The sequence below is a fragment of the Acanthochromis polyacanthus genome, chromosome 7 (genome assembly GCF_021347895.1).
Source record: "Acanthochromis polyacanthus isolate Apoly-LR-REF ecotype Palm Island chromosome 7, KAUST_Apoly_ChrSc, whole genome shotgun sequence".
NCBI classification, from domain to species: Eukaryota; Metazoa; Chordata; class Actinopteri; family Pomacentridae; genus Acanthochromis; species Acanthochromis polyacanthus.
This window is the reverse complement of record NC_067119.1, coordinates 26,650,131-26,677,060: the sequence shown is the minus strand read 5'-3', so window position 1 is coordinate 26,677,060 and position 26,930 is coordinate 26,650,131. Positions and strand designations below refer to the sequence as shown.

Below are 26,930 nucleotides of genomic sequence, written 5' to 3'. Positions count from 1 at the left end.
AATATGTCGCTGAGATATGAAGAGGTTAGCAGATCTCGCTATAGTATAAAGATGGAAACCAAGTTGGACAATCAGTGCTGCTTAATCAAATTTCAAATGAATTTACAGTTTGCTGCACATTTAATTTACAGATAAATGTTTCAAAAGACGCTGGTACCGTATAAGAACTATAAGGCAACATTTGAAGACAAAGACGCTCTTCTGCTCTTGTTGCAATTACTCATAACTTCTACCAAGTTGATATGCTGACAGCTTGTTTTATTGACAGTACAATTACAAGTACAAGTACAATTTATTAAAAGAAAAAAATATATATCTTGGACAATGTTACTAATTTTTTGTATTTGATGATTGAATGTTTTCATTCATTGTAATACTGTGTGATGTGTGCTAAAAGAGGAACAAGAACACAATCTGCTCACACAGGAGTTTGAAGGATAAGAAACCACTCCTAAGTGCCTGCGCTGTAGCAACCTAGAGATAACACATACCAAGATGTCTAATTCATGTTTATGTGTCTATATAAAAGCTGCGACATTTTCACCCTTCACCAGTCACTTGTCCAGATTGTGTTCTGTGCATGTTGATTCTTTTCAAAAGTAAAATTTTGTTTTGACTTGAGAGACAACTTTGGAGAAGTCAGGACTCCACTGAAGAACTTTCCTGACAGACAAAATGTACATAAACTGCCATCAAATTGGCATTCTCATTACTGCATGTCACAGAGGACAAACATCTAAACATTAACTTCTCAGTTAAGTTTGTCGTGTTGATCAACAATATTCTGCTTTCATTTTCTCAGTGTCTCTGCAGGCTCGGCACCCTGCACAACCTCGACTCAGAGAAACCGGGAAGGTAGCCAGGAGCCCCGTGGTTGCCATGGTGATAGGTCCTGGGGCCAGGTGCTCTGGAGGCTGGCAGTTGCTGGTCTCCATTCATGGGAGGAGGGTTGCGTCCATTCTTAACATGATACAGCCTCTGACTGCTGCCGTAGTTTTGTTCCTCATCCGCTAAAGAACGAGGTAAAAGTCAGAAAAATGGATCTATGGATCATTCTTCAAAAAAAATCAAACAAAACTGAAAAAAGTGCCCACCTGACACCCCAAGAATCAACTGACTTCTCTGTACAGTAACTTTAGTCCATTTAATAAAGTGATGGACAATTGTACCTTCATACTATAGTCACAGGGGTGGGGTGACGTTAATTGCATTTTTAATTTGCAACAGTTTTTTAAGACTTTGTCAGACCTTATAATTAAATAATGTAAAGAAGTTAAGTATGTGAAATTTTCTGGGATTAAAGACACTGTTTAGGTCTGTTAAAAATTGCAATCGAATCAATTTCAATGTATTTCAGCTGTCACAATCTAAAGCCAAAATCTTGTTTTTGCTCAACACATTTTTTATAACCAAGTTTGAGCATCAATATCATAGGACATGGTCATCGAATGTTTACACAGAGTGCACTTTTTAAAGTGTTCTCCGGTGGACTATCAGAAACCTGGTATCGTATCCAAAGTATCAATGCTTGCTGCTATTACTCTATGTCATAGAAATTAAACTTGCAATTTTTTTTCTTGTTTTCATTTAAATTCAGGAGTCTCACCCTCTTGGTATTGTAATGATGCATTGTTGTTCTTTTGTTTCTCTGCAGCCTGTGATGCTGCTTTTCTGGCCTCCTCTAGATCCATCTGCGCCTTCAGTGCTGCTCGTTTGTTCTTCTTCTTGTTTTCCTCATTTTGCTTCAAAAGGGACACATATTCTATTATTAAGTCCACTCAGAGCACAGCATTTAAGAATGTACCATCACTTTGTAGATTATTTTCATCTGCTTCCTTATTACTGTGTTAATGGTGAGTTTTAAAGCCAGTCATCTCTGGACTGATGTGCTGTGCTGCTCTCTACTGGTGTGACAACTCTAATACAAAAGTACTGTGGCTACAGACAGACACCACAGTGGCCTCAGGTGGTCTGTCTGTGCACCTGCACAATGTCCGGAAGATTCACAGCTACAAAGTGAATTTTACCAGCAAGTCTTCAGAGTAAATAAGCAACAAAATTCTATTTACCTTTGATATTTAGAATGTTAAAGGTTTATTTTGTGACTTCGTTCATGTCACATGATTGCTGAACAAAACTTTGTCAGCTTTCTCAACTCATCACTCAACTTTTAGTGTCATTCATGTGAAGTTTCCAAGCATTGTTTCCGCCTATACATATATACACTCAACAAAAATATAAATGCAACACTTTTGTTTTTGCTCCCATTTTTTATGAGATGAAGATCTAAGATCCAAGATCTAAAACTTTTTCCACATACACAATATCACCATTTCTCTCAAATATTGTTCATAAATCTGTCTAAATCTGTGATAGTGAGCACTTCTCCTTTGCTGAGATAATCCATCCCACCTCACAGGTGTGCCATATCAAGATGCTGATTAGACACCATGATTAGTGCACAGGTGTGCCTTAGACTGCCCACAATAAAAGGCCACTCTGAAAGGTGCAGTTTTGTTTTTTTATGTTTTTGTTTTATTGGAGGGGGGTGTCCACTCCTCTTCAATGGCTGTGTGAAGTTGCTGGATATTGGCAGGAACTGGTACACGCTGTCGTATACGCCGATCCAGAGCACGCCGATCCAGGCCCATTGTTGTATGGCACAACAATGGGCCTCAGGATCTCGTCACGGTATCTCTGTGCATTCAAAATGCCATCAATAAAATGCACCTGTGTTCTTCATCCATAACACACGCCTGCCCATACCATAACCCCACCGCCACCATGGGCCACTCGATCCACAACACTGACATCAGAAAACCGCTCACCCACACGACGCCACACACGCTGTCTGCCATCTGCCCTGAACAGTGTAAACTGGGATTCATCCGTGAAGAGAACACCTCTCCAACGTGCCAGATGCCATCAAATGTGAGCATTTGCCCACTCAAGTCGGTTACGACCACGAACTGGAGTCAGGTGGAGACCCCGATGACGACGACAAGCATGCAGATGAGCTTCCCTGAGACGGTTTCTGACAGTTTGTGCAGAAATTCTTTGCTTATGCAAACCGATTGTTTCAGCAGCTGTCCGAGTGGCTGGTCTCAGATGATCTTGGAGGTGAACATGCTGGATGTGGAGGTCCTGGGCTGGTGTGGTTACACGTAGTCTGTGGTTGTGAGGCTGGTTGGATGTACTGCCAAATTCTCTGAAACGCCTTTGGAGACGGCTTATGGTAGAGAAATGAACATTCAGTACACGAGCAACAACTCTGGTTGACATTCCTGCTGTCAGCATGCCAATTGCACGCTCCCTCAAATCTTGCCACATCTGTGGCATTGTGCTGTGTGATAAAACTGCACCTTTCAGAGTGACCTTTTATTGTGGGCAGTCTAAGACACACCTGTGCACTAATCATGGTGTCTAATCAGCATCTTGATATGGCACACCTGTGAGGTGGGATGGATTATCTCAGCAAAGGAGAAGTGATGACTATCATAGATTTAGACAGATTTGTGAACAATATTTGAGATAATTGGTGATATTGTGTATGTGGAAAAAGTTTTAGATCTTTGAGTTCATCTCATAAAAAATGGGAGCAAAAACAAAAGTGTTGCGTTTATATTTTTGTTGAGTGTATATTCAAAAGTACAGAAGTATACGAGAGCTAGATGAAAGGTTACCGTTTGTAGTTTTTTCTTCAGCTCCACGTTAGCTTCTCTGTAGCTTTTAGATGTGGACTGCAAGTAATAAATGGCCAGTCTGAAAGATGAATTAACGGATGAATTTCATCAAAGATTGTAAAATTTACCACATAGTAATGCAACATTTGTGCACTGCACAGCATTCTACACATTCACACAGTCTGCTGTTGACTCACACCATGAGTAGTATGAAGGGCAGGACCAGGCCAGGGTTAGAGGCGTAGCTGAACACTTTACTAAACCAGGCAGGGAAGTCGGACTCCAGCGTCTCATGGATCACATCAAACATACGGTTCTTGCCACTATGGGGAGGAGGGTAAAGGTCAGAAAAAGAAACACAAGCAATTATATTTTTTAAGCCCGATGCCTGGAACTAGCATCACCACCTGAAGGGTCCGCAGTCAAAGGAAGGAGGGATGGTGACGATGGTGTAGATGGCAGGCAGTGTGGACAGGAAGAGGATGACCAGCAACATGGCCATGTAGAAGTTATTGGAGCCAGAGGCTTTGAAGACCCTCTCCTGGGGCACATTACAGCACATCACGGCCCAGCACTGCAGGTACATGGACACGTGGAGCCGGAGGACGTTTAGAGCAGGCAGGCAGGGCGCATAGAAAGCACCCATCCTAGAAGGAAAACCAGACTTAACTCTGAGTGGAGAACAGATGCAAAGCTTTTCATTATACCACAGCTGCTGGTTGAAAATAAGACATAAAAATGAAAGGTATAGTGAGTGTTTTATTTACCATATCATTCCTTGATTGAAGATCAGACCCAGGACGTTCCCACTGACGTCAAACTCAGAGTAGGACGGCTTTTACAAATGACACAGAACAGACAACAGTAACTCTTCTGTGTCACCTTCAAAGGCAAAATTAAAATTTTCCTCTGGGAAAAGGTGTGCACTTTAACAGTTACAAATATAAAGCTGACTCACAAATCCAGCCTCGAGGTCCCAGCACCAGCAGTAGTTGAGAAATCGAACGAGCACAGCTCTCAGGAAATCACCAATCAGCAGCGTGATATAGGTTGTCATGGTGTCAGATATGATCAGCCGAACAAACTCCTGCAAAGGATGAAGCAGTCATATGTTTAAACATACAGTATTTGATATTATTATGTACACATTACCATGACAAATGGTTTCCTACCACATATGACTCAATATTTAACATCCATCTGAGGGGTGTTTTCCAAAATAGATAGTGTCTGCATTTCTTTCACTTTTTTGATCCAAAATATTTAGAAGTATCACAGTAATTAGTACATTTCTTAATTTAGATTAGAAACCACTGTTTAATACAGCTGTAATAACGTAAAACCATTGTCAGAAAGGCTCCTCACACGGACTAAATCAGCAAATCACAAAACCGACTTTCCTATCTTTGTGTTTACTGACAGGCAAAGACAAAAGGATTATTGAATTGGAATGATACGTGAAGCTTTATATTAAAGTCCTTGTAATGAATATTATCGATTTACTAACCAATAAAGTCATACAAGTCCTTAAAAGATGCTTATTAACATTATTATGCTAATTAGGTGCTAATTACATATCATACACGTGCTGAAATGTTAAAGACCTTTAATAAAAGCTATATTTTTGGTTCTTATAATTGTTTGTTCAAGCATTACAAACACATTTAAATTTAACTACTTACCTGTTATGTCACTGTTAAGCCTTTACTAAGCTTTTGTTGTGGCTTTAAAAGGATTATTTCTCCTTTGTTATACATTTATTAGCAGTAAATTAGTCATCCATCCTTTAACTCTGCTTTACACAGCTATCTGGTGTAAAGCATGAAAAACATCTCAAAGCTAATAAACACTTTATTATGCACTTAATACCATTTAATTATGCTTTTTGTAGGAACCAGAAATGAGAAAATTGGGGTTGTGAATTTTGAATTGAAAAAACAATACATGGCATAATTTAATAAAATGACCTGAAAAAAAACTCTGTTGCTGTGTTACTGTGGTTTAAAAGCCTGATCTAAATTATTATTATTGCTATTAAATCTGTGATTACAATACATCTTTGTTATTACCTCCGCCAAGGAGGTTATGTGACATCCTGCGTTTGTGTGTCCGTCTGTCGGTCCGTCTGTCTGTCGGTCTGTCTGTCCGTCTGTCTGTCCGTCTGTTAGCAAGATAACTCAAAAACGCCTGGGCAGATTCAGATGAAATTTTCAGGGGATGTAGACTATGGTAAGAGGAAGAGCTGATTTAATTTTGGTGGCAATCCAGAAAGGATCCTGGATTCTGGATCGCTTTGAATTTTTTAGTATGTGGTTTAGTATGTGGTCCAAAGTATGACAAAAACATCATAGGTTAGTATGTCGTCCAACAAATTGGAACAAGGTGTCCAGGTAGCTCAACTGGTTAAGAAGGCGATTCGTAAACAGAACTGTTTCAGAAACACAGGTTCAATTCCAGCTCATGATCCTTTACTGTATGGGTTTCCTGTTTTCCTCTGTCCTTGTTGATTAATTAAGAATGGAATAAAATTGTTCATGAAAATATATGTCTTATGTTTCCATGAAAATACAATGCAATACTTCAATTTCTAAATCGTACATAACTGTATGTGAATACAATGTTCTCTGAGTTATAGTTTGGTATGTTGTCCAAAATGTGACAAAAACGTCATAGTTTAGTATGTTGTCCAAAATGTAACTGAAACATCATAGTTTAGTATGTCGTCCAAAAATGTGACAAAAACGTCAGAGTTTAGTGTGTCGTCCAAAATGTGACAAAAACATCATAGTTTAGTATGTCGTCCAAAATATGACAAAAACGTCATAGTTTAGTATGTTGTCCAAAATGTGACAAAAATGTCAAAGTTTAGTATGTCGTCCAAAATGAGAGAAAAAACGTCATAGTTTAGTATGTCGTCCAAAATATGACAAAAACGTCATAGTTTAGTATGTTGTCCAAAATGTGACAAAAATGTCAAAGTTTAGTATGTCGTCCAAAATGAGAGAAAAAACGTCATAGTTTAGTATGTTGTCCAAAAACCCACAAAAACATCATAGTTTAGTATTGTCCTCCAAAATGTGACAAAAATGTCATAGTTTAGTATGTCGTCCAAAAAATGACAAAAACATCATAGTTTAGTATGTCGTCCAAAATATGACAAAAACGTCATAGTTTAGTATGTCGTCCAAAAAATGACAAAAACATCATAGTTTAGTATGTCGTCCAAAATATGACAAAAACGTCATAGTTTAGTATGTTGTCCAAAATGTGACAAAAACGTCATAGTTTAGTATGTTCTCCAAAAAATGACAAAAATGTCATAGTTTAGTATGTCGTCCAAAATGTGACAAAAACGTCGTAGTTTACTATGTGGTCTAAAATGTGAGAAAAACGTCAGAGTTTAGTATGTCGTCCAAAATTTCAGTAAAATGTCATATTTTCGTATGTTGTCCAAAATGTGACAAAAACTTCATAGTTTAGTATGTCATCCAAAATGTTCTAAATCATATATAAATGTATGTGAATACAATGTTCCATGGGCATGTCAATATCCTTGGCGGAGGTCTGCGCTCTCTGAGTGCTTTTCTAGTTATTGCTGCAGCTGTGACGTTTGGTGTCCAGGATTTCATGCTGCAACAACAATTACATCACACAGTTACATAACAGTTTACACACACACACACACACACGCACGCACGCACGCACGCACGCACGCACGCGCGCGCGCACACACACACACACACACACACACACACTCTTAAAAGCACAGACACTCACACAAAAATGCCAATTAAAAGAACATTGCTAGACTAAAATACATGACAGTGAATCAACACACACACACTCTTAAAAGCCCACATGTACACACAGTCACACATAAATGACAATGAAAAAGACATTAATGGTTGCAGTTCTGAGTGCTCTTAAGCAGGTTTTTCAGTTTGTTTTTAAAACTGCTGATAGAACTACAGGTCTTAATGTCATCAGGCAGGGCATTCCACTGAGCCGTAGCTTTTACAGAAAAAGCTGACTGTCCAAAGGTGGTGCGTCGAAAAGGTATTGCACAGTCAGTGGTGGAAGATATTCTTGCAGATTTAATAGACTGTGCCGAGTGATACTGAACAAACTGTCGCAACGGAGGAAGGGCCAAACCATTTAAAATTTTAAAGACAAGACACATATTTGAAAATAACTTAAAATTTTCAAAGCTCAGAAGACGATGCTTATCTAAAATCCCGCAACGGTGGTATTGCATTGATTTTTTGTCCAGGATTTTCAAAGTCTATTTGTAAAGAGACTCCAGCGGTTTGATGACTGCCTGCCCAGCTTGTCCCCAACATGTGATACAATACGATATGACTATCGCAAGTCATTCATTCCATCCATCAGCATCACTGGCTGATGTTAACACAAAACTGGACTCTATCACATCATCCTTTACCACATAATCTGCACAGTTCTTGCGCTATTTTACCTTTACTTTACTTCACATCATTACATAAACCACATTTTCCATCCTACACTCCTGAACATATTGTGATTGTTACTATGTTTATCATTACAATATTGTCAAAGTATATTGTTGTTTATTGTTGCTTATTGTTGCTCTACTGTATGATGTATGCTGCTGTAACATGGGAAATTTCCAGGACACAGGGAGTAATAAAGGATTATCTTATTTTATCTATCTTATCTTAACACAGTCTGTCACTGAATCAATGTCCTCCCCATGTGGACCACAGAGCACATCCCAGGCGCTTCAGTGAACTCGTCAGACCACTTCTTCACATACCTTATGGTGGGGGTTGTTTCTTCACCATAGATATGTAAATGGACTGCAGTCTCGACAGATTGTGATCTGAGCGGCCCTGTGGGGGGAGGGGGAGGAGCTGTATGCTTCCTTGATGTTTGCACACAGTAGGTCCAAGGTTTTACTGTCTCTGGTATGGCAGGTCATGTACTGGGTGAATGTGGGGAAAGTGGCAGAGAGTGATGTATGATTAAAGACTCCAGAGAAGATAATAAGTGACTGAGGGTGTGATGTTTGCAGCTGGGACACTTCACTGTGGATGAGTTCACAGGCTGCAGCCGCATCAGCCGAGGGAGGGATGCACACAGTAACAGCTATTACATGTGAATACTCCCAGGGCAGATAGAACAGACGCAGACTGACTGCCAGTAATTCCACATCCTTAGTGCAGAACTGCTCTTTAATGCTAATGTGCCAGCATTTCACCATCTCTCATTCACATTTATTGGGAGGCCCCCACCCTTTCTCTTATCACTCTAAGTAAAGTAAGAGTAAAAACGCGAACCGGATTTCCCCAAAGATTACATATTGCCATAACAGCAAAGTGGAACTTTTTTTGGGCTGAATTCATCCAATCTGGTGACACAAACTCTTTCAATAGTGGCTACAGAAACACCAAGCTGATACAGAAGCTCCTCTTCCTGGGTTGGACTGAAACCTGAGAACTCCTCCTCCTCTTCCTGCTTTCAAGAACAACCAATCTCATCCAGTCCACATGTTTTCAGCAACCCCTCACAGATCTCAAGTCTACAGATGGGTATAACCAACATGCTGTGAAGTGAAAGTCATACCCGAGAGTGAATGTGAAGGGTTAGATTAGTTTCTCTGTCTCATGTGAGGAAGTGAAACTATCTGACATTCAGCGTCTCTGAGAGGTGAAATGGAGCAGCAAGGAATTCAGATGGACCAGGAGAAACTCGACTGTTCGATCTGTTTGGATTTACTGAAGGATCCGGTGACTATTAACTGTGGACACAGCTACTGTATGGACTGTATTAGAACTCACTGGGATGGAGAGGATCAGAAGCATATCTACAGCTGTCCTCAGTGCAGACAGATGTTCATGCCGAGGCCTTACCTGAGAAAAAACACCATTTTAGCAGATTTAGTGGAGGAAGTGAAGAAGACAAGACGTCAATCTGCTCCAGCCGATCTCTGCTATGCCGGAACTGGAGATGTGTCCTGTGATTTCTGCACTGAGAGGAAACTGAAAGCTGTAAAGTCCTGTCTGCAGTGTCTGGTCTCTTACTGTGACCAACACCTCCAGCCTCACTATCGTGTTGCTGCACTAAAGAATCACAAGCTGGTGGACCCGTCCAAGAAGCTTCAGGAGAACATCTGCTCTGGTCACAATGAGGTGATGAAGATTTTCTGTCGCACTGATCAGCAGTGTATCTGTTATCTGTGCTTGGATGAACATAGAGGTCATGATACAGTTTCAGCTGCAGCAGAAAGGAATAACAAACAACGAATTGCTGGGCTGAATCAAGAGAAGATCCAGCAGAGAATCCAGGACAGAGAGAAAACTGTGAGGATGCTTCAGCAGGAGGTGAAGGCCATCAATCAGTCTGCTGACAAAGCTGTAACCAACAGTGAGAAGACCTTCAAAGATCTCATCCGTCTCATTGAGAAAAGAAACTGTTATGTGAAACAGCAGATCAGATTCAAGCAGACAGATGAGGTGAGAAAAGTCAGAGATCTTGAGGAGAAGTTGAAGCAGGAGCTTGTTGAGTTGAGAAGGAGAAGCTCTGAGCTGGAGCAACTTTCACAAACAGAAGACCACATCCAGTTTCTACATGATTATCCTTTCATGTCACATCTCAGTGAATCCACAAACCCAGCCAACATCTCCAGTGTTCACCGTCTGCAATACTTTGATGACGTTACAGTGGCTGTGTCAAAGACCAGAGATAAACTACAGGATATTCTGAAAGGAGACTGGACAAAGACATTACCAAGACCTGAGGAAGTTTCAGGATTGAAGATTCAGTCACAGAGATCAGAGAATGTTCCAACTTTGAAAAGTCGGTTTAGGAAAAGAAAGCATGATTCAAGACTGGAAACTTGGTCTTTGACAGAACAGGATGTTTCAGGCTTGAGGACTGAGTTAAGGAATGGAATAGATGTTAACCCACCACCGACACTGCCACAAGCAGAACCAAAGACCAGAGCAGAGTTCCTACAGTACTTACGTCACCTCACACTGGATCCAAACACAGCAAACAGATGGTTATTATTGTCTGAGGGGAACAAGAAAGCAACAGTCGACTGGACACTGAAACTACCATCTGATCATCATCCAGACAGATTCATGGAAAAGTGGCAGGTCCTGAGCAGAGAGAGTCTGACTGGACGTTGTTACTGGGAGGTTGAACAAAGAGGAGCTACAGTTTCAGTAGCAGTCACATACAAGGATATCGGCAGAACAGGACCAGAAAGTAAATTTGGGTACAACGACAGATCTTGGGCTTTAGAAAATTCATACAAATGCACTTTCGTTCACAACAGCATCAAAACTCTCATCTCTCATCCTCAGTCCTCCAGAATTGGAGTCTATCTGGATCACAGTGCAGGTATTCTGTCCTTCTACAGAGTCTCTGACACCATGACTTTGATCCACAGAGTCCAGACCACATTCACTCAGCCTCTCTATACTGGATTTAGAGTTACTGGCTCTGTTGAATTTTGTGAGCTCAAGTAGACAGATGTTATCAAGGAGCCAAAGAGTTAAAATCTGTTCATGTAAATTGATTTTTGTTTCTGTGCTGTGGTGTTCCTGCTCCAAAAGTCCCAAATATCTGTTACTGAATGTTGACTGGAATGAATCTTTGACTTTTGCAGACATAAAAACCATTTTAGTCAAAGCAGATGTTGTTCTCAAAGTGTGCAGCTGCATTAAGTAGAATGAAATTACGAGGACGGAGAATCAAACTTGCTCCATCATTTTCATTTGTGACTCTGAAAATGCTCACAGTAAGAAGGTAAAATGTTGCTGGGCTTCATTAAATGTGCTAAAATTACTGTACATGACTTGTGGGGAAATGAGCTTGTGATACTGTTGTGTTTGAAAATCCTGATTGCCAATGGAAATGTTTGATCAGTACAAAGAATTGTAGATTAACGTAGTTGATGATTTTTACTTTGTTTTCTTAAATGCTTAAGAATGTAGACCTGTATTATTATTATGACTCTACCAATAATCAATAAGGACAACACTGATTATCTTCTTATACAGTGGAGACAAACTAACTGAACAGACTGGTGGTGGATGAAATGAATAAAAAAATATTTCAACATTTATTGGTTTGATTAATGAACCAAGTTGATTTTTCCTGAAACAAGTGATGTCTCATGAGTTTATCCTTGAAAATCAATGTTTAAAAAGTGACATTTTCTGTATGATTTCTGTATTATGATGGTTCATGTATTATAAACAAAAAATATTAAAAAAGGGCTTGGGAAACAGAACACTGTGTTTAAATGGTATGTGAACAGGAAAAAACTGGATATTTTCCTAAAATTTTACAGTAAAACATTGTTTGTTGTCTAATGGTGGATCTATTGTGGAAAGTTGGACATTTTCTTTTGTTTAATTGTAAATCTAAAGCAGGGATTAAAGAAAAAAAATTTTCATCTGACTGAATATTTTCTTTTGGTCACAATCATTGGCCACTATTAAAAATGATGCAATACAATACTACTATAGCATACAAGTTTATATAGACACATTTGGCAATACTGTAAAACAAACTGAATGGGAGAGTGTACAGGTGTAGAAGATTAGTAACCTGGATAGAAAAAATGTCATGAGTGGTATTGGTGGGGGGTCTAAGGGTCCTCCCCCAGAAAATCTTTAAAGCTTCAGGTCAATTTTGGTGCTCTCTGGCTAATTTTAAAGGGTATGAAAACCTTTGAAGCAAGTGAAAATAATAACTAGAAGAAAACCTTACTGCAAAAAATGAGTGAAAAATGTCATGAAACCTGCGTCCACAATCCCCTCCCGCCAATATCATGTTCTCTTTTGATTGGAAGAAATTACGTCAACTGTACACAGTACAAACAGAAATTATATTCTGTTACAGATACTCTGAGGGTATTTAAAATACAGTGGCTTTGCAAATACAAAGGGTGTTACTCATTCATTCAATTTTATCTTCGTACTGTACCACACAGATAGAAATAAGATGCTAAACGGGTCAAAATAAAGCACTTATGAAGTCGGGCGCATAACCACGTAAGGCTGCGGCCAGCACTGCCGCACGCACGGGTTGGGCAAACACACACACACCCAGACACACACACACACACACACACACACACACACACACACACACGCACACTGACCTGGCCCACCATGGTCTCCCAGCAGGGTCCTCTGGGCACATCAGCAGGGTTGATGGTGATGGAGGGAGCAGTGCTATTTTCTGACACTGTGCCATTATAAAGACTGGCTTCCCACATGGTTATATTAAACTTTATTATCTTCTCCTCTTCCCTCTGAGATAGACACACTTTAGATTAATTACAGTTTAATAATACAATTTCAAAAAGCTGCACATTCATGGGTTCTTACTTTAATGTTGATCTCATCCATGAGTGCGATGATGAAGGTGTAGAGGTTCCCTAAGAAGAGTGCAAAGATGCGTCCCAGCTGCCACTGCAGGGCGACACGAGGGTGGTAGTTCTCCAGGGTGCTGATGACGTCAAACAGCATGGGGCAGAACATCCCCAGTAATGACATGACCATATTCACCTGAGAAATGCACCAGCAATAGGCTCAAAAAAGCTCCTATAATTTTATATATAAAGACACTTCAGGATGAATAATTTTTGTAGTGTGTAGCCTGTTTTTACCCAGTAGTTAATGATACAGCGGGCAGCAAAATTATCTGTGCTTCTTGGCATACATGCAAACATTGTGGTAAACAGTTAAATGAAGGATACTATAGCTTGGGTGTCATCTAAAATATATAATATATACAATACTATATATAATATGTGGCAATTGAGCACATGGTTGAGTTCACCTCATACAAACTGTGAATTTGATCAAAATATCATCATTCATCTACTGAAGATCTGCCATACTACAATATTTCAAATTTATTATTATAATTGGGCAAATTACCCAGAGATATGGGTTTGTGTACTGGTAATTTGTAATGTATTTCATCATCTGGCAGCTCATTCCTTGCTTTTTAGTAATGTAGGCGGGTCTTAAGTGTTTACTTCAGTTACTGTCATCATTTACATCCATAGCTGTTCCCCACACCTGTACTGAAAACTAAGGATGCACATATTTGTTGAATGTAATGTGTTTATATTGAAGAAGGAAAGCAAAAATATACTATAAACAGTTGGGATGCATGTTTGTATTTGCATGTGCAACAGGCAGGGGGAAGGCATGGGATGGGACACAGAGGGAGAGGCAGTGCAGGTGAGATGAATGGTAAATCTGGGAAATGGAAACATTCTTTATCCAGAATCTCAAACTCCACATTTATTGAAACTGGGCCAGTGGTAATGCTTACCTCATAATACAGGCAATGTTCAGTATTAGTGTTCTAAGAAACCAAAGTAATCCCTGAGAGTCTACTATAAAAGCATAGCTAGAAAGTTTAAGTGTAATAAGTCTCAATCGGTACTTTTAATTACAGATGGGCTTTAAGCACCATTAAAAATAAACACCAAAATCCAAAAATGATGTGTAACGATTTATACCTCATGCAATTCAATAAAATGGAACTACTTAGAAACTCCTGCCGGCTGCCAAAATGATTCTTCTTTATTTTGTCTGTCTTTGTCTCATTCCTACCTCATTCCTTTCCCACCAGGTGTGATTCTCCAGGCCATCGAGGGCAAACTTCTGAGAGCGACGCACTACAAAGTAGATGAGGTATCCACTTCCTGCTAAGCAGCACAAGACCAAGAAGTTCGCCAGCACCCGCAGAAAACGAGTCAGGTGGATGTTGTCATCCTTGTGGCTCTCTTGCTCCTCTAAGATTGCCTCCTGCGGAGGTAGAAGATGGGATACGCAGTAGATAAATGTGATACACTGTGTTGCATCAGAATTGCATGAGGAACGTTCAGCAGCTCTGACCTTGAAGCTGGTGGTGATGGAAGCAAACTTATTGTCTGCAGTTTCGGGGTTTCCTATCAGGTAGTCCCAGCTGGTGAACATTTTCCAGCTGAAATTGAAGCTGTTGTCATCTCCAACCCCCGACTCATTTGCATTACGGGCCATCCTTAAATCAGAAATAATTACACACTCAGTGCAGATTAAAGAGGTTCCTTAATTGCATACAGACACATTAAACTTACGTTCTAATGACCACCATATAGCTGTAGGCCACTGTACCTACACCAACCAGGAAGTATGATAGAGGCATGCGGAACTTGAGCCAGCCAATGGCACGCTGGTTGTTGTAGAAACCATAGAAGAGAACTGAATACTGAGCGTAACCCTGTGGATATAAATTTAAATATCAAAGTCAACAACTGTCAAAAAAGTAAAATTAAATGTCCCCTGCATGTAGTAAACTCACCCCAAAGTCCCACAGGACAGCAAAGTCCATGGCACTGGTCTCCTCACCCCTGGGGACGGTCTTTCTTGGCATGCTTCCATAAGGACGTCCCATTAACGCCTGTTAGCAAAGATGAGAGCGGATGAGAAGAAGCACTATAAGAAAAAAATCTCTAAAGTATGAAAACAACAGAATGAACTAAGAAATGTAGCATACAATAAAATAATGACTAAAAACTGTATTATACCTCTGGTACCATAACCAGGCCAAAGGTCAGACCAAACAGTATCATATTGATGCCGTACATCCACCTCAGGAAGATGAAATATGAGGCAACCGAAGAGCCGAAATGACCTGAGAGCCAGAGGGAAGAAATATGAGGATTGTTCTAATTGTCAGGACATATATTCGAGAAAACTAGAAATGAAAAGTAAAAGCTATGAGGGGAAAGTATGTTGAGGAGAAAAAAATAAAGCAAACCTACTTTCAATCTCTTTTATTTTCATCTCCCATGGAATACAGGCAGTTTTGAAGTTCTCAAAGTCCCGTTGGAACTTCATGCATTTCTAACATGAATGAATTTTAAAAATGAATCATATATTCATTGATATTATTTAAATAGTTACATAAATAATTGGAAGTCCTTGCCTTGGTCATCATGACCTTGTAGGCATACAGCTTCCTGCCTTTTCCTTTCCCCAAAGCTCCCTCGTATTTCTCCACAAACTCTTGTGACTCCCTATGGGAAAGCAAATATTTGTTAATAATTTGGTTAAAATATTGACTGGTGACATCTTAAATTGAGCCTGAAACTCGAACATTATCAGTACCGTAAAGTGACCAGCTTCTTTTTCATTGGCCAGGGTTTCCCCCTCAGACTCTGGATCAGTTTCTTCCTCTCATCCACGGCCTCCTTCAGCTTCTCCAGCTCCTCTGGTGTCAGACGCTCTGGTCTCACCTCTTCGTCTTTGTTGTCCTCTTCTTCATCGTCCTCTTCTTCACTCGTCTCCTGCTCTGAACTGAGGCATTTAAGAGTATTACCAGTATCTCTATTACGTGCATGACATAATAGTTTTTCTTAGCAAGAAATTCCAGTTAAAATAAAATAATTTACCTTGTTTCAACTACCTTCTTGTGCTTTTTCCTCTTCACCTCACCTCCTTTCTCCTTTACCATTTGTTTACCTTCATCCTCTTTCTTCTCCTCTTTTTTGGCACTCCCATGTTTCTTTTTCCGCTTTTCAATTCTCTCTTCCACTTCTACCTCCCCTTCTTCCGCTCTTCTCCTTGTTTTTTCATTTTTGGTATTCTTCTTTGTTTTTGCCACCTTGCCACTTCCTGTTTGGACCTGCTCCTCCTCCTCCTCTCTTTCTCTTCCTTTTGTTTCAAGATCATTCTTTGCTCTTTTTCTCTTCTCTCTTTCTCTTCTCTCATGCCTGGTCTGTACTTCATCTTCACCTTCTTCTGCTCTATGTGCTTCTTTTCTCCTCCTCTTTTTCCTCTTCTTTTTCTCTCCATCACCATCTCTTCTTCTTCCTCGATGCCGTTCCCTCTCATGTCCCTCATTAGAAGAGAAAACTTCATCGTCTTCACCTGTAGTCAAAATGCAGATGCTGTTTTCATTATTTACTCTCACTCACATCATTGAAAACTCAGCAGTTCCTCTCTGTGGGTTATGAATCCACTCAGTTTTCTTACAGTGTTTGAGAGGTTTGATAATCCTGGGATAACGGGGAAAGTGGCAAAAGTGACAATGCAGCTTCTGAAAAGGGTGATTGACTGATAAAAGCAAACATCTCCTACAAAATGAAATAATAAAGGCCAGAATGCATCAAGATTTCTCCATCTCTTTGCCACTTAACTTATTCAGGACAAATCTTTCATGCTCGTCATACCTGCAGAAATGGTCTAAGGAATAGGAGCCTTTAGTGATTCACCTAATAACAAAAGAGCCCACTCACCTGCCAAATCCAGTCCAACGTCAACTATGAGAGAGAGAGAATTTCACTGTAAAATGAAAAAGTTGAGAAAATAGAGTGCCTTAATATTTTTATATTATGAGAACTTTTGATTTCTTTCTCTTTTTGTTAACGTTCTCTCTTAATATTAGTTCATCTTAACTTTCAAATTTGATCAGTATCAGTATGAGTTAGTCACAAGAAAGACAAACTGGGCATGTAGTCAACACAATTTGAGCTGAAATGCTAGACTTGTAATTTGAAAGGTCATCAGTACACAGTTTAAGCTGACCTACTATAAAATGTATGGTGTCAAATCATAAAACCAAAGTTTCTAGAAGACAGTAACACTTCAGAGTACAGAGAAATTTGACTTCAAATGGCTTAACTCTTAGACAAAAGTGGGTCAAAAATGACCCGGTGAGATCATTTTCTTGCAATATCTCTGTAATGAAAGTTTATAACATTTCATATTCCAACTATTTCTCACAAAACATGTTTTTGATATTATTCCATTTCAAATCTTAGGTTACCTTTTAGATTTTTAAAGAAATTGTAATATTTGTATTACTACCCGAAACTCTTGAGGTTTGGGGTAGTAAGAGGTGATGCAGTGTACAAATTTGGAGGGGAGAGACAAAGGATAGATAGATAGCTAGATAGCTAGATAGATAGATGGATAGATAGATAGATAGATAGACAGACAGACAGACAGACAGACAGACAGACAGACAGACAGACAGACAGACAGACAGACAGACAGATAGATAGATAGATAGATAGATAGATAGATAGATACTTTATTAATCCCAAGGATCTTAAACCTTAACTGGTTTGTCACCTAGACACTTAATCTGACTCCACCTTAGGGGTAGAATAAGTCAAGTGGTCCAAAACCCAGCACTTATTTAGCATTGACAAAGTTGAAAAAAAAGGGGGGGTGGCAATTCTTCTGCAACTTGATGGCAACACCTTTCACCAATCACACTTGAAGCACTTTTTAACCACACCTGACGTACGTCAGCGGGGTTACTGCATTCGCTTCAGTATCTGGCTGGCTGGCTGGCTGGCTGGGTAAGTATGTGTGTGGGTGGGTATGTCCGGTCAGATATCTCTGCAAGTGCTGAAGTCAGGATAATCAAACTTGGCACTGAAGATCAGTCTAAGGTCCCCTGCTCAGTTGTGGAGTTACAGGTCAGCAGATCAAGTAGGAAGGGATATACGTAGGATGATCAAAATTGATACAGAGTATCATGCATGGGCGTGATTCTGCCCTCTACTGAGGGCTCGTCTAGTTGCACTTACTACATGTTTTTCCTTATGTCTGAATTCTTGCTTGTGTTGTACGTCGCTTTGGACAAAAGCATCTTCTAAATGAAATTGTAGAACTGACCCTTCGCTAAGCCCCTCTCACAAATGGCTACTGTCCAATTCTACCTTAGCAACTGTAACTAGGCACGACAGGTCTGTCATGTTTTCAGCAGCAGACAATATGCCGAAGCGGTGTGCTTATGGTCCTTGCAAGTCCGACACTTGTTATCCGCAAAGCTTGGAGGGTGGTGTTGATTTTTTTGCATTCCCCAAGCCAAAGACACAAGAAGAAAGGTGCCGTGTGTGGATTAAGCAGTGTGGGAGACCGCATGGTCAGCCAAATCCCTCCAAAATCAAAAAGAACACCTACGTCTGTTCTAAGGTAAGTTGCTAGCTAACATTAGCTAATCGTGGCTCTGTGTGTTAGGTCAGATAACATTAGCAAAGAAAGACGTCTCAATGGAAGGTTACTTCTCTTAAAACTTGAGCTACTGTGTATTATTTGAGCAAAATAAATACTGGTGATATATAGAGACAACTTCTGACATACTGGTATAGCATATCTATACTAGCAATCTACGGGTCTCCGCCTACGCTCACGTCTGGCTTTGGCGACAACAACAGATGAGATCGGTACTGCTTTAATGTTGTAACCCCTTGGTTTGTGCCACTGTTGTGGCAAACTTGTGCAAGATATTGCTGGGCTTTGCTGTGCCTTAATGAGATCAAGTCCATAGATCAGCCCCACTATATGTGAGCAATATCCTGGCACGCTGTAAACAAACACAAATTTAGCTTAGCAAGAAATGGGCAGACACACAATAATGACAGTTGACATAACATTAATTTAAATGTATATAATACATATCGGCTTACCCTGCTGTACAAGAACATTGTTGTTCTTGTTTATGATTATTTTTGACGTGAAGTGACAATACATGGGGTGTTTGGCGCTTACACTGAGATCTGTGCGCTTTTCCCTCTATTTTAACGTCCTCTTCATTTGCACTCCGCCAACATTTAATTTGGTGAATGTAGTTCTCAAAAGCATATTGGAGACCCCTCTGTCTGCTTCTCTCTGATATCGCTGTAGAATATGTACAGAAATTTGCACATATCTCCTGAGAAATATCACTCACCGGTACCGCTAAAAACTCCATATTTCATGCTAGGAGGGAAAGCTTGACAGGCGTAGCAACAGTAACCAAGGGGGGCGGGGCTTAGCGAAGGGTCAATTGTAGAATTGTAGGTTTGTTTCACTGGCAAGACTGCTGAAAAAAAAATGCATGTAAAAGAAAAACTGCTGAGCTGATACACTGATTGAATGGGTGAAGTCTCGGTATAATCCATCCCTGTAGCGTAAATCTGAGCAAGATTTATATGTTTTTTTGAATGAGGAAACCAACCAGTTTTACACTTTTGCATAAACCACATTAGCAGATAGCATCTTGTCACCCGAGTGAATATTTCTTTGGTGAAAACAAAAGCATTACTCGCCCACATTTATACAGCGTGCATATCAAACGCAGCACTTGGGGGAAATGTAGAATGTGTTAGTCATAATTCTACTTATCTCACATGTGTGACAGATCACATTTTAGTAAATAAACTGGCCCATTACCACCTCTGTAAGTTATATGCAACATCAGAATGTGCTGAACCTGGAGCCGGCCAGCTGCTCATATTAATCAAACAGCCCACTTCCCTTTATGACACCAAGCAAATAATCATAAATGCTCTTATCGGCCTTTGTAATAGTGTGGACGTTACAGTCAGATTCATGGTGGCGTAAACTATTGCATTTCCTCTTTATCACATCCAGCAATCACTTCTTTTTCACGGGTTTCGTTTATAATGGTCGGACAGCTTGTTGCATATTGAAGATCTATCGACCAGGGAGATCTCGCACTCTGTTTACTTACATTTTCATATATTTTGTTTTCCCACTACAGGCAAACAGGCATGATGAATGTATGGCCCTGCTGGGACACAGAGTTGGTATGAGATCAGGCAACTTCCTGGCTCTACTGTAAGGTCTGGAGAGGGAACATTTTATTCCGTTTTATCTCAACGTCACAAATAAAGGCTCTTTTCTTTAAAGTGCAACCTGTAGATGGCAAGAATGTGTTTATTGCTTTGTAAAATAAGGTGTTAAAACATACAAAGTCACATGTTTTGTTACAGCCACAGCTTAGGCTGTGAGCTGTGGCAGGGCTCTCCTCCCTCGGCCTTGCTCTCTCTCTCTTTGCAGGTGTGTGCTGTGCTGATGAGGAGTCCAGGTGTGTGTCATCTGTCATCAGCAGATCATGGGCAGGTGGAGGCCAGCTAATCAGGTCCTGGCGTCCTATTAAAACCGTCGTCAGTCGTCGTTTGATGCCAGACATTGCTTTTGGTTACCTGACTCCTCTGGCTCCTTGGTCTGCTCCTGGTCCTCCGTGGATTCTGGCTGGGTCAAGGAAAAATCATCTGTCATCTCCCTAGGTTAGCATAGCAGCTGTGTTAGCTCCCTATAGTCAAGAGCAGTTTGGGTTGAGCTTTTGGGTTTTAGTGCAGACTTCTGGTTGGTTAGTTTTTGTTAGTTAGATTTCCCTTGTCATTTAGTTGTCCTGCCTTGGTGTTACCAACAGTGGGTTAACCTTAGGTTTTGGGTTTGTTTTGTTATAAGTCTTCCCTGCCTCTAGAGCAGTGGTCGGCAACTGGTGGCCCGCGGGCCAAAACTGGCCCGTCAGGAATAATATCTGGCCCGTCAGGTGGATTTTGAAAATTTGGCACGGAGCCAAGCCAGTCTGTCACCGCAACACGAAACTCTCGTGGTCGGTTGCTGCCGGGTATTTCGGCGTTTGCGCTACTGGTCGGACACGGTTGTCCCAGCCAGATTTCACTGAGCAACAGCATGTGCAAAACATGTGTGTGTCTCAGGAGTCATTTTTAATACATCTGTGATCAGAATTGAGACGTGTGTCCCAAGCAGCAGCGATCAGCTGTAGAAGCTCCGCTGCTCACGGTATCGCGCCCCCTCCCCCCCCGGAATTGGAGCGCATCCCCCTGCAGGTTGGCCCGCTGTTCGATTGTTTACAAACATTTTGGCCCGAAGCCACATCTACTTGCCAACCCCTGCTCTAGAGGCTCCTAGGTTGGTTCCCTGAGTTCACCCTGAGTTGTACAGCTAGTTCCGGTTCCGGTTGTAGTCCTGTATTCTTCCTGGTTCTGCGAATAAATTCGTTGTTGTTGCAAATCTGTCTACTGTTTGGCCTGGATTGTATGTACAATCCAGACCAAACGTGGGGAAGCCAGATCAAATTTTGCCAAAAAAATTATCACAGCTTCACTGGTACAGCAAAAGAAACATGATTATTATATTTAGAATCGCTCATCAGATTAGATCTTTACTGTCATCGTCAGGTATCTGTACCCATAGATATATACAAACGCTAGATGTCTCAAGACGGATCGGCGGCGTCGTCACTTGGCGGTCATCTTAGGACAGGGAACTGCTCTGGCGCACTGTACTGTAGTCAATGGTAAGGTGGATGATTTCCTCACTTTAACACTCATAACTCGCTCAATTCTTGATTGATTTACAAACGGTTTAGTTTATTACAAGCCTTAATAACGTGGCTATGATTCAGGCTCAATTCCGAAATCGCAGTTTTTCGTTTTGAAAAATGCGGCATAGTTGTGTGTCTTTTCTGCCTGACTACTCACATTGAAGATGGTGTTACTCACAATCTGATTTTCCATTATTAGGTTTTCCTGAGACCAACGTTTTTTGAGAACATAGTCTTTAGGTGAAATTACATTCTTTGTGGTTGTGGTTGTATTTATTTGCTTGTTAAGAGACTCCGATTGAGACCTTAGACTTATTGTTTGTATACATCTATGCCTGGATTAGTTAGCCTGCAGCCGAAATGCATTGTGGGTAATGTAGGCACCAGGTTCATGAAAAGACAACATCTCTGTTTGTTGTGCATTGATTTTGGTTGAGCTTTGTTTTTATCTGTGCATTAGAAAGCTGATAGTAATAAAGAAGTGCAATGCTAAATAATAAAATTACATTTACATCCATTTATGCTGAAAAAAGATATCTGTGTTCATTATTATATGAATTCCATGGTTTTAATTAAGCAGTAAGCAGTAAAAGAAGTACATCTCTGACGTTTATAACAAACCAAGCTGTTCTAAAATCGGTTGAAAATTGAGCAATATACAGTGATTTTAAAATCCATGCTCCATTGACTTTAATGTTATGAGTGATCGAGCAGCCCTGTCCCAAGATGGCCGCCATGTGGCGACGTCGCTCCCCATAGGCTGACAGCGCTCACGAGCCATCTAGCGTTTGTATATATCTATGTCTGTACCTGTCAATCAGTGACGGGTGGATGAGATGTCACGAGGCGCTCTGTCGCTCCACTCTGACACCTGCTGGCTCTTAAAATCATTACAGATAAAAATTTTATTTAATTAAATATATTATAAATTCAATAATACTAGTTATAATAATAATAGTAAAAGAGCAAGCAAAAATGGTTATCATTTTTCTCAGAACAGAATAGTGCAACCAGAATGAGTGCAAACAAAAAGAATAAAGTGACTGGTAAATGGAGGTTATTTAATGGTTCTTACGTCCGACAGCTGAGGGGAAGAAATTGATTTTGTGGCGGGAGGTTCTGTTCCATATGGACCATAGCCTCCTGTCTGAGGGAAGTGGTTCGAAAAGTTCGTGTCCAGGGTGAGAAGGGTCGGCTGCAATCCGGCCTGCTCGCCCCTGAGTCTTGGAGACATATAGGTCCTGGAGAGATGGGAGGCTGCAGCCGATCACCTTCTCAGCAGAGCACAATGCTCTGAAGTCTGTCTGTCCCTGGCAGTGGCCCCAGTGACCACACGGTGATGGACGAGATGAGGATGGACTTCATGATGGCGGTGTAGAACTTTGTATCGGGCTAGGGCTTTCCTGAAGTCCATCCTCATCTCCACTGTCTTCTGAGCGTTGAGCTCCAGGTGGTATATATTGATTTAATGACCTAGTATATACAATAATATAATTTAAGTTATTCTGTTTTATATTGCATAATTTAATATCTGAATTTAAGTTTACAATATCTTTAGATACAGTCAATGAATAATGTGAGCTTGTGTCATAACATGAAAATCAAAGTGAAAGTGTTGTGACTGTCAGGATGCTGATGTACTTACCTTGGAAAAAAACAAGTTTTTCCAAGGTCTTGGCACTTGTCATCAAAGGGCGTGTCTGTGGCGCCGTGACGAATTTCGAGCACATCCACACTCATAAATGTAGAAATGCTCATAGCGCCATCTATTGGCAACAGGAACTTTTATAAAAATGCTCTGCAAAAGTCTGAGGACATAGAAATGGCTACTCCTGGATTTTGACAATTTGCCATGAAACAGGAAATGCTATGTAACTGCCCTGAACATGCTCCAATCTGCCTCACACTTTACATGTATGACCAGAGTCCTGCCCTGATCACATCCATATGTTGATATACTGTCACAGTGCCACCTTGTGGCTAGACAGTAAGTAGTGTATAAGTGGCCTTTACATGCTCCAATCTGACTGAAATTTTACTTGTATGATCAGTTTGGTCCTGATGACATCAATAGACCAATATAAAGTCAGAGTGATAGCGCCACCTGGTGGATGGACAACAAATGCTGTGTAACTGCCCCATACGTGCTTCAGTCTGCCTGAAATTTTACATGTGTGATCAGAGTCCAGCCCTGATGATATCCACAGGCCGAAATACACTCTCGGTCTCAGCGCCACCTGGTGGGCATGTGGATTCGCCGACCAGCGACGATGCGAGGACCTGTCCAATGTTGCTTGCAGCTTTCATTATATTGTGTTTTTCAGATAAAGTGTCGCCTATATACACTGCTCAAAAAAATTAAAGGAACACTTTTTAATCTAAGTATAGCATCAAATCAGTGAAACATGTGGGATACTGATCTGGTCAAGTAAGTAACTGAGGGGCTTTTTAGTCAGTTTCAGCTGCTTTGGTGTTCATAAAATTAACAACAGATGCACTAGAGGGGTAACAATGAGATAACCCCCTAAACAGGAATGAGTTTACAGGTGAAGGCCGCTGACCTTTTTTTCCTTCCTAATGTTTTCTGACTGTTTTTCACTAGTTTTGCATTTGGCTAGGGTAAGTGTCACTTCTGGTAGCATGAGGCGATACCTGGACCCTACAGAGGTTCCACAGACAGTCCAACTCCTCCAGGATGGCACATCAATGCGTGCCATTGCCAGAAGGTTTGCTGTGTCTCCCAGCACATTCTCAAGCGCATGGAGGAGATTCCAGGAGACAGGCAGTTAGTCTGGGAGAGCTTGACAGGGCTGTTGAAGGTCCTCAACCGATCAGCAGGACAGGTATCTGCTCCTTTGTGCAAGGAGGAACAGGATGAGCACTGCAATAGCTCTACAAAATGAGCTCCAGCAGACCACTGGTGTGAATGTTTCTGATCAAACAATCAGAAAGAGATTTAATGAGAGTGGTCTGAGGGCCCAGCGTCCTCTAGTGCCCGCTGTGCTCGCTGACTGGCACCGTGGAACTTGGCTGGCATTTGCCATAGAACACAGGAATTTGCAAGTCCACCACTGGTGCCCTGTGCTTTTCACAGATGAGAGCAGGTTCACCCTGAGTGCATGTGACAGACATGAAAGGGTCTGGTGAAGCCGTGGAGAATGTTATGCTGCCTGTAACATTGTTCAGCGATGGTGTGGGGAGGCATATCCATGGAGGGATGCACAGACCTCTACAGGCTGGACAACGGCATTCTGACTGCCATTAGGTATCAAGATGAAATCCTTTGACCCATTGTCAGACCCTACATTGGTGCAGTGGTCCTGGATTCCTTCTGGTGCACGACAATGCCCAGTCTTATGTGCTAAGAGAACTTATGCAGTTCCTGGAGGATGAAGGAACTGATACCATTAGCTGGCCCCCATGCTCACCTGACCTGAATCCAATAGAACACCTTTGGAACATTATGTTTTGTTCCATCCGACACCATCAGGTTGCTCCTCAAACTGTCCAGGAGCTCAGTGATGCCCTGGTCCAGTTCTGGGAGGAGAGACCCTAGGACACCATCTGTCATCTCATTCAGAGCCTGTCCCGGCATCGTCAGTCATGCATACAAGCACATGGAGGCCATACAAACTATTGAATACCATTTTGAGTTGCTGCCAAGGAATTTCAGCAAGATGGATTAGCCTGCCACATCAGTTTTTCACTTTGATTTTGGGGTGTCTTGAATTTAGCTCTCCTGGGGGGTTGATAATTTTCATTTCCATCAAACAATGTGGCACTTTTCATTCCTAACACATTAACCAGTCCATATCAATGCTAATATCCAGTTTGTTTTTTCCCCGTATTGAAATATGATGTATTTTCAAAGTGTTCCTTTAATTTTTTTGAGCAGTGGAGTTCCTCCACAACCTACCCGACCTCTTCCTTCTCTGCTGACCTCGTCTCTATAAATCTATAAATCATTTTTTATACCGTCAATACCACATTGACCCCTTTCACTGGTATTAAGCTCCCTTATTGTGTACCTAGAACTATTATACTGCAGCAAAGGAGGATAAAGAGGAAAACAAAGAGGACCACTGACAGATATTTATGTAGTCGGCCTTTTGATGTGTGTCCTTAGTGTAACCGGAGTGGCCGGCACACGGGTCATTATTGCTGGGTGCAGCACAGGGGCACAAAAGACACAAACAATGGCCTAATGAAGGGAGACGGGGTGACTAAGCCCACAAGGACGGGGGAGACAGCCAAGGGCCAGAGGCCAGCTCCCAAATATGCAGCAGAGAGAATTGGGGGCCAGAGCATAGTGAGTAAATATGTTTGAAGTGGTCAATAATGGGCGTTTGAATTTGATTTTATTGATTTAAACTAGTAATCATGTGTAAATAGCTGCACTGTTAACTTGTCCTCATATTGCTGAACAAAAAGCTCAATAAATATGGATGTTTTGTCCAAAAATAGCTTCCAAATCAATTGTTACAACAATGTTGCAGAGAACAGAGGGCCTTGATTGATTTGAATAATCAGTAATAACCAATTTAACCTTTTTTCCAAATGAGCATGCTGTCATAAACCAAAAGAAAATAGCATAATTAAACACAGATTGAATAAATCTATGAGACTTTTGTCACCACAGCCAGAGAAAAGTTTGAAGAATGAGCATCCTCTTTTAAACATACTGCTGCATCATGCAATGTGAAAAGCAGAGCAGCAGTTTAGTCTTGAGAACATAAATGTGGTCTTACTGTCATTCTCCGAGGTGATCAGACTGTCTCGAGGCATCTTCCTCTCATGGTCCTGTGTCCCCCAGAACAGTCGCCCAGCGTCCAGAGTTCATGTGAGCTGGAAATGAACGAAGCTTCAGTTTTTGTGTGGACTCTCTCTCTCCTTCTGCATCTCAGGTGTGGATGCAAGTCATCCAAGTGCATGTAATGTGTGTGTGTGTGTGTGTGTGCGTTGAGGGGCAGGGACATGATGAGTAACTCGCATGAGAAGTTCACTTTTTCCTCGCCACCCATCGACCCGAAACAGGGACAATGATGGCATGGAAACCCTAGAGCCACGCAATTTCACTAGCAATCAATTATTCAGAAC

General features: G+C 41.0%; 2 protein-coding genes across 2 annotated transcripts; one reads left to right on the top strand and one right to left on the bottom strand.

The window, feature by feature from the left end:
• Window positions 1-202: 202 nt before the first annotated feature.
• On the bottom strand, window positions 203-26,825 carry tmc1 (transmembrane channel-like 1). The gene is made up of 20 exons (XM_051951258.1): window positions 26,582-26,825; window positions 16,978-17,001; window positions 16,132-16,609; window positions 15,848-16,036; window positions 15,666-15,756; window positions 15,502-15,583; window positions 15,265-15,371; window positions 15,039-15,137; window positions 14,815-14,957; window positions 14,594-14,738; window positions 14,309-14,503; window positions 13,067-13,246; window positions 12,838-12,990; window positions 4,642-4,770; window positions 4,451-4,518; window positions 4,091-4,330; window positions 3,881-4,006; window positions 3,684-3,762; window positions 1,607-1,742; window positions 203-1,010 (listed from the first exon to the last, which is right to left on the bottom strand). Exons 1-20 carry the CDS (start codon window positions 26,616-26,618, stop codon window positions 799-801), a joined length of 2,913 nt encoding a protein of 970 aa, XP_051807218.1. The 5' UTR covers window positions 26,619-26,825; the 3' UTR covers window positions 203-798.
• LOC127534894 (tripartite motif-containing protein 16-like) lies at window positions 9,261-12,097 on the top strand. The gene has a single exon (XM_051951257.1). It carries the CDS (start codon window positions 9,374-9,376, stop codon window positions 11,192-11,194), a length of 1,821 nt encoding a protein of 606 aa, XP_051807217.1. The 5' UTR covers window positions 9,261-9,373; the 3' UTR covers window positions 11,195-12,097.
• Window positions 26,826-26,930: the final 105 nt, after the last annotated feature.

Coding starts and splice junctions, on each gene's coding strand:
- tmc1 (XM_051951258.1), bottom strand. CDS start 26,618: ATGCCTCGAGACAGTCTGATCACCTCGGAGAATGACA. Junction 16,610..16,977: donor CGTTGGACTGGATTTGGCAG/GTGAGTGGGCTC, acceptor TTTTGACTACAG/GTGAAGACGATGAAGTTTTC. Junction 12,991..13,066: donor TGGATGAGATCAACATTAAA/GTAAGAACCCAT, acceptor TGTCTATCTCAG/AGGGAAGAGGAGAAGATAAT.
- LOC127534894 (XM_051951257.1), top strand. CDS start 9,374: ATGGAGCAGCAAGGAATTCAGATGGACCAGGAGAAACTCGACTGTTCG.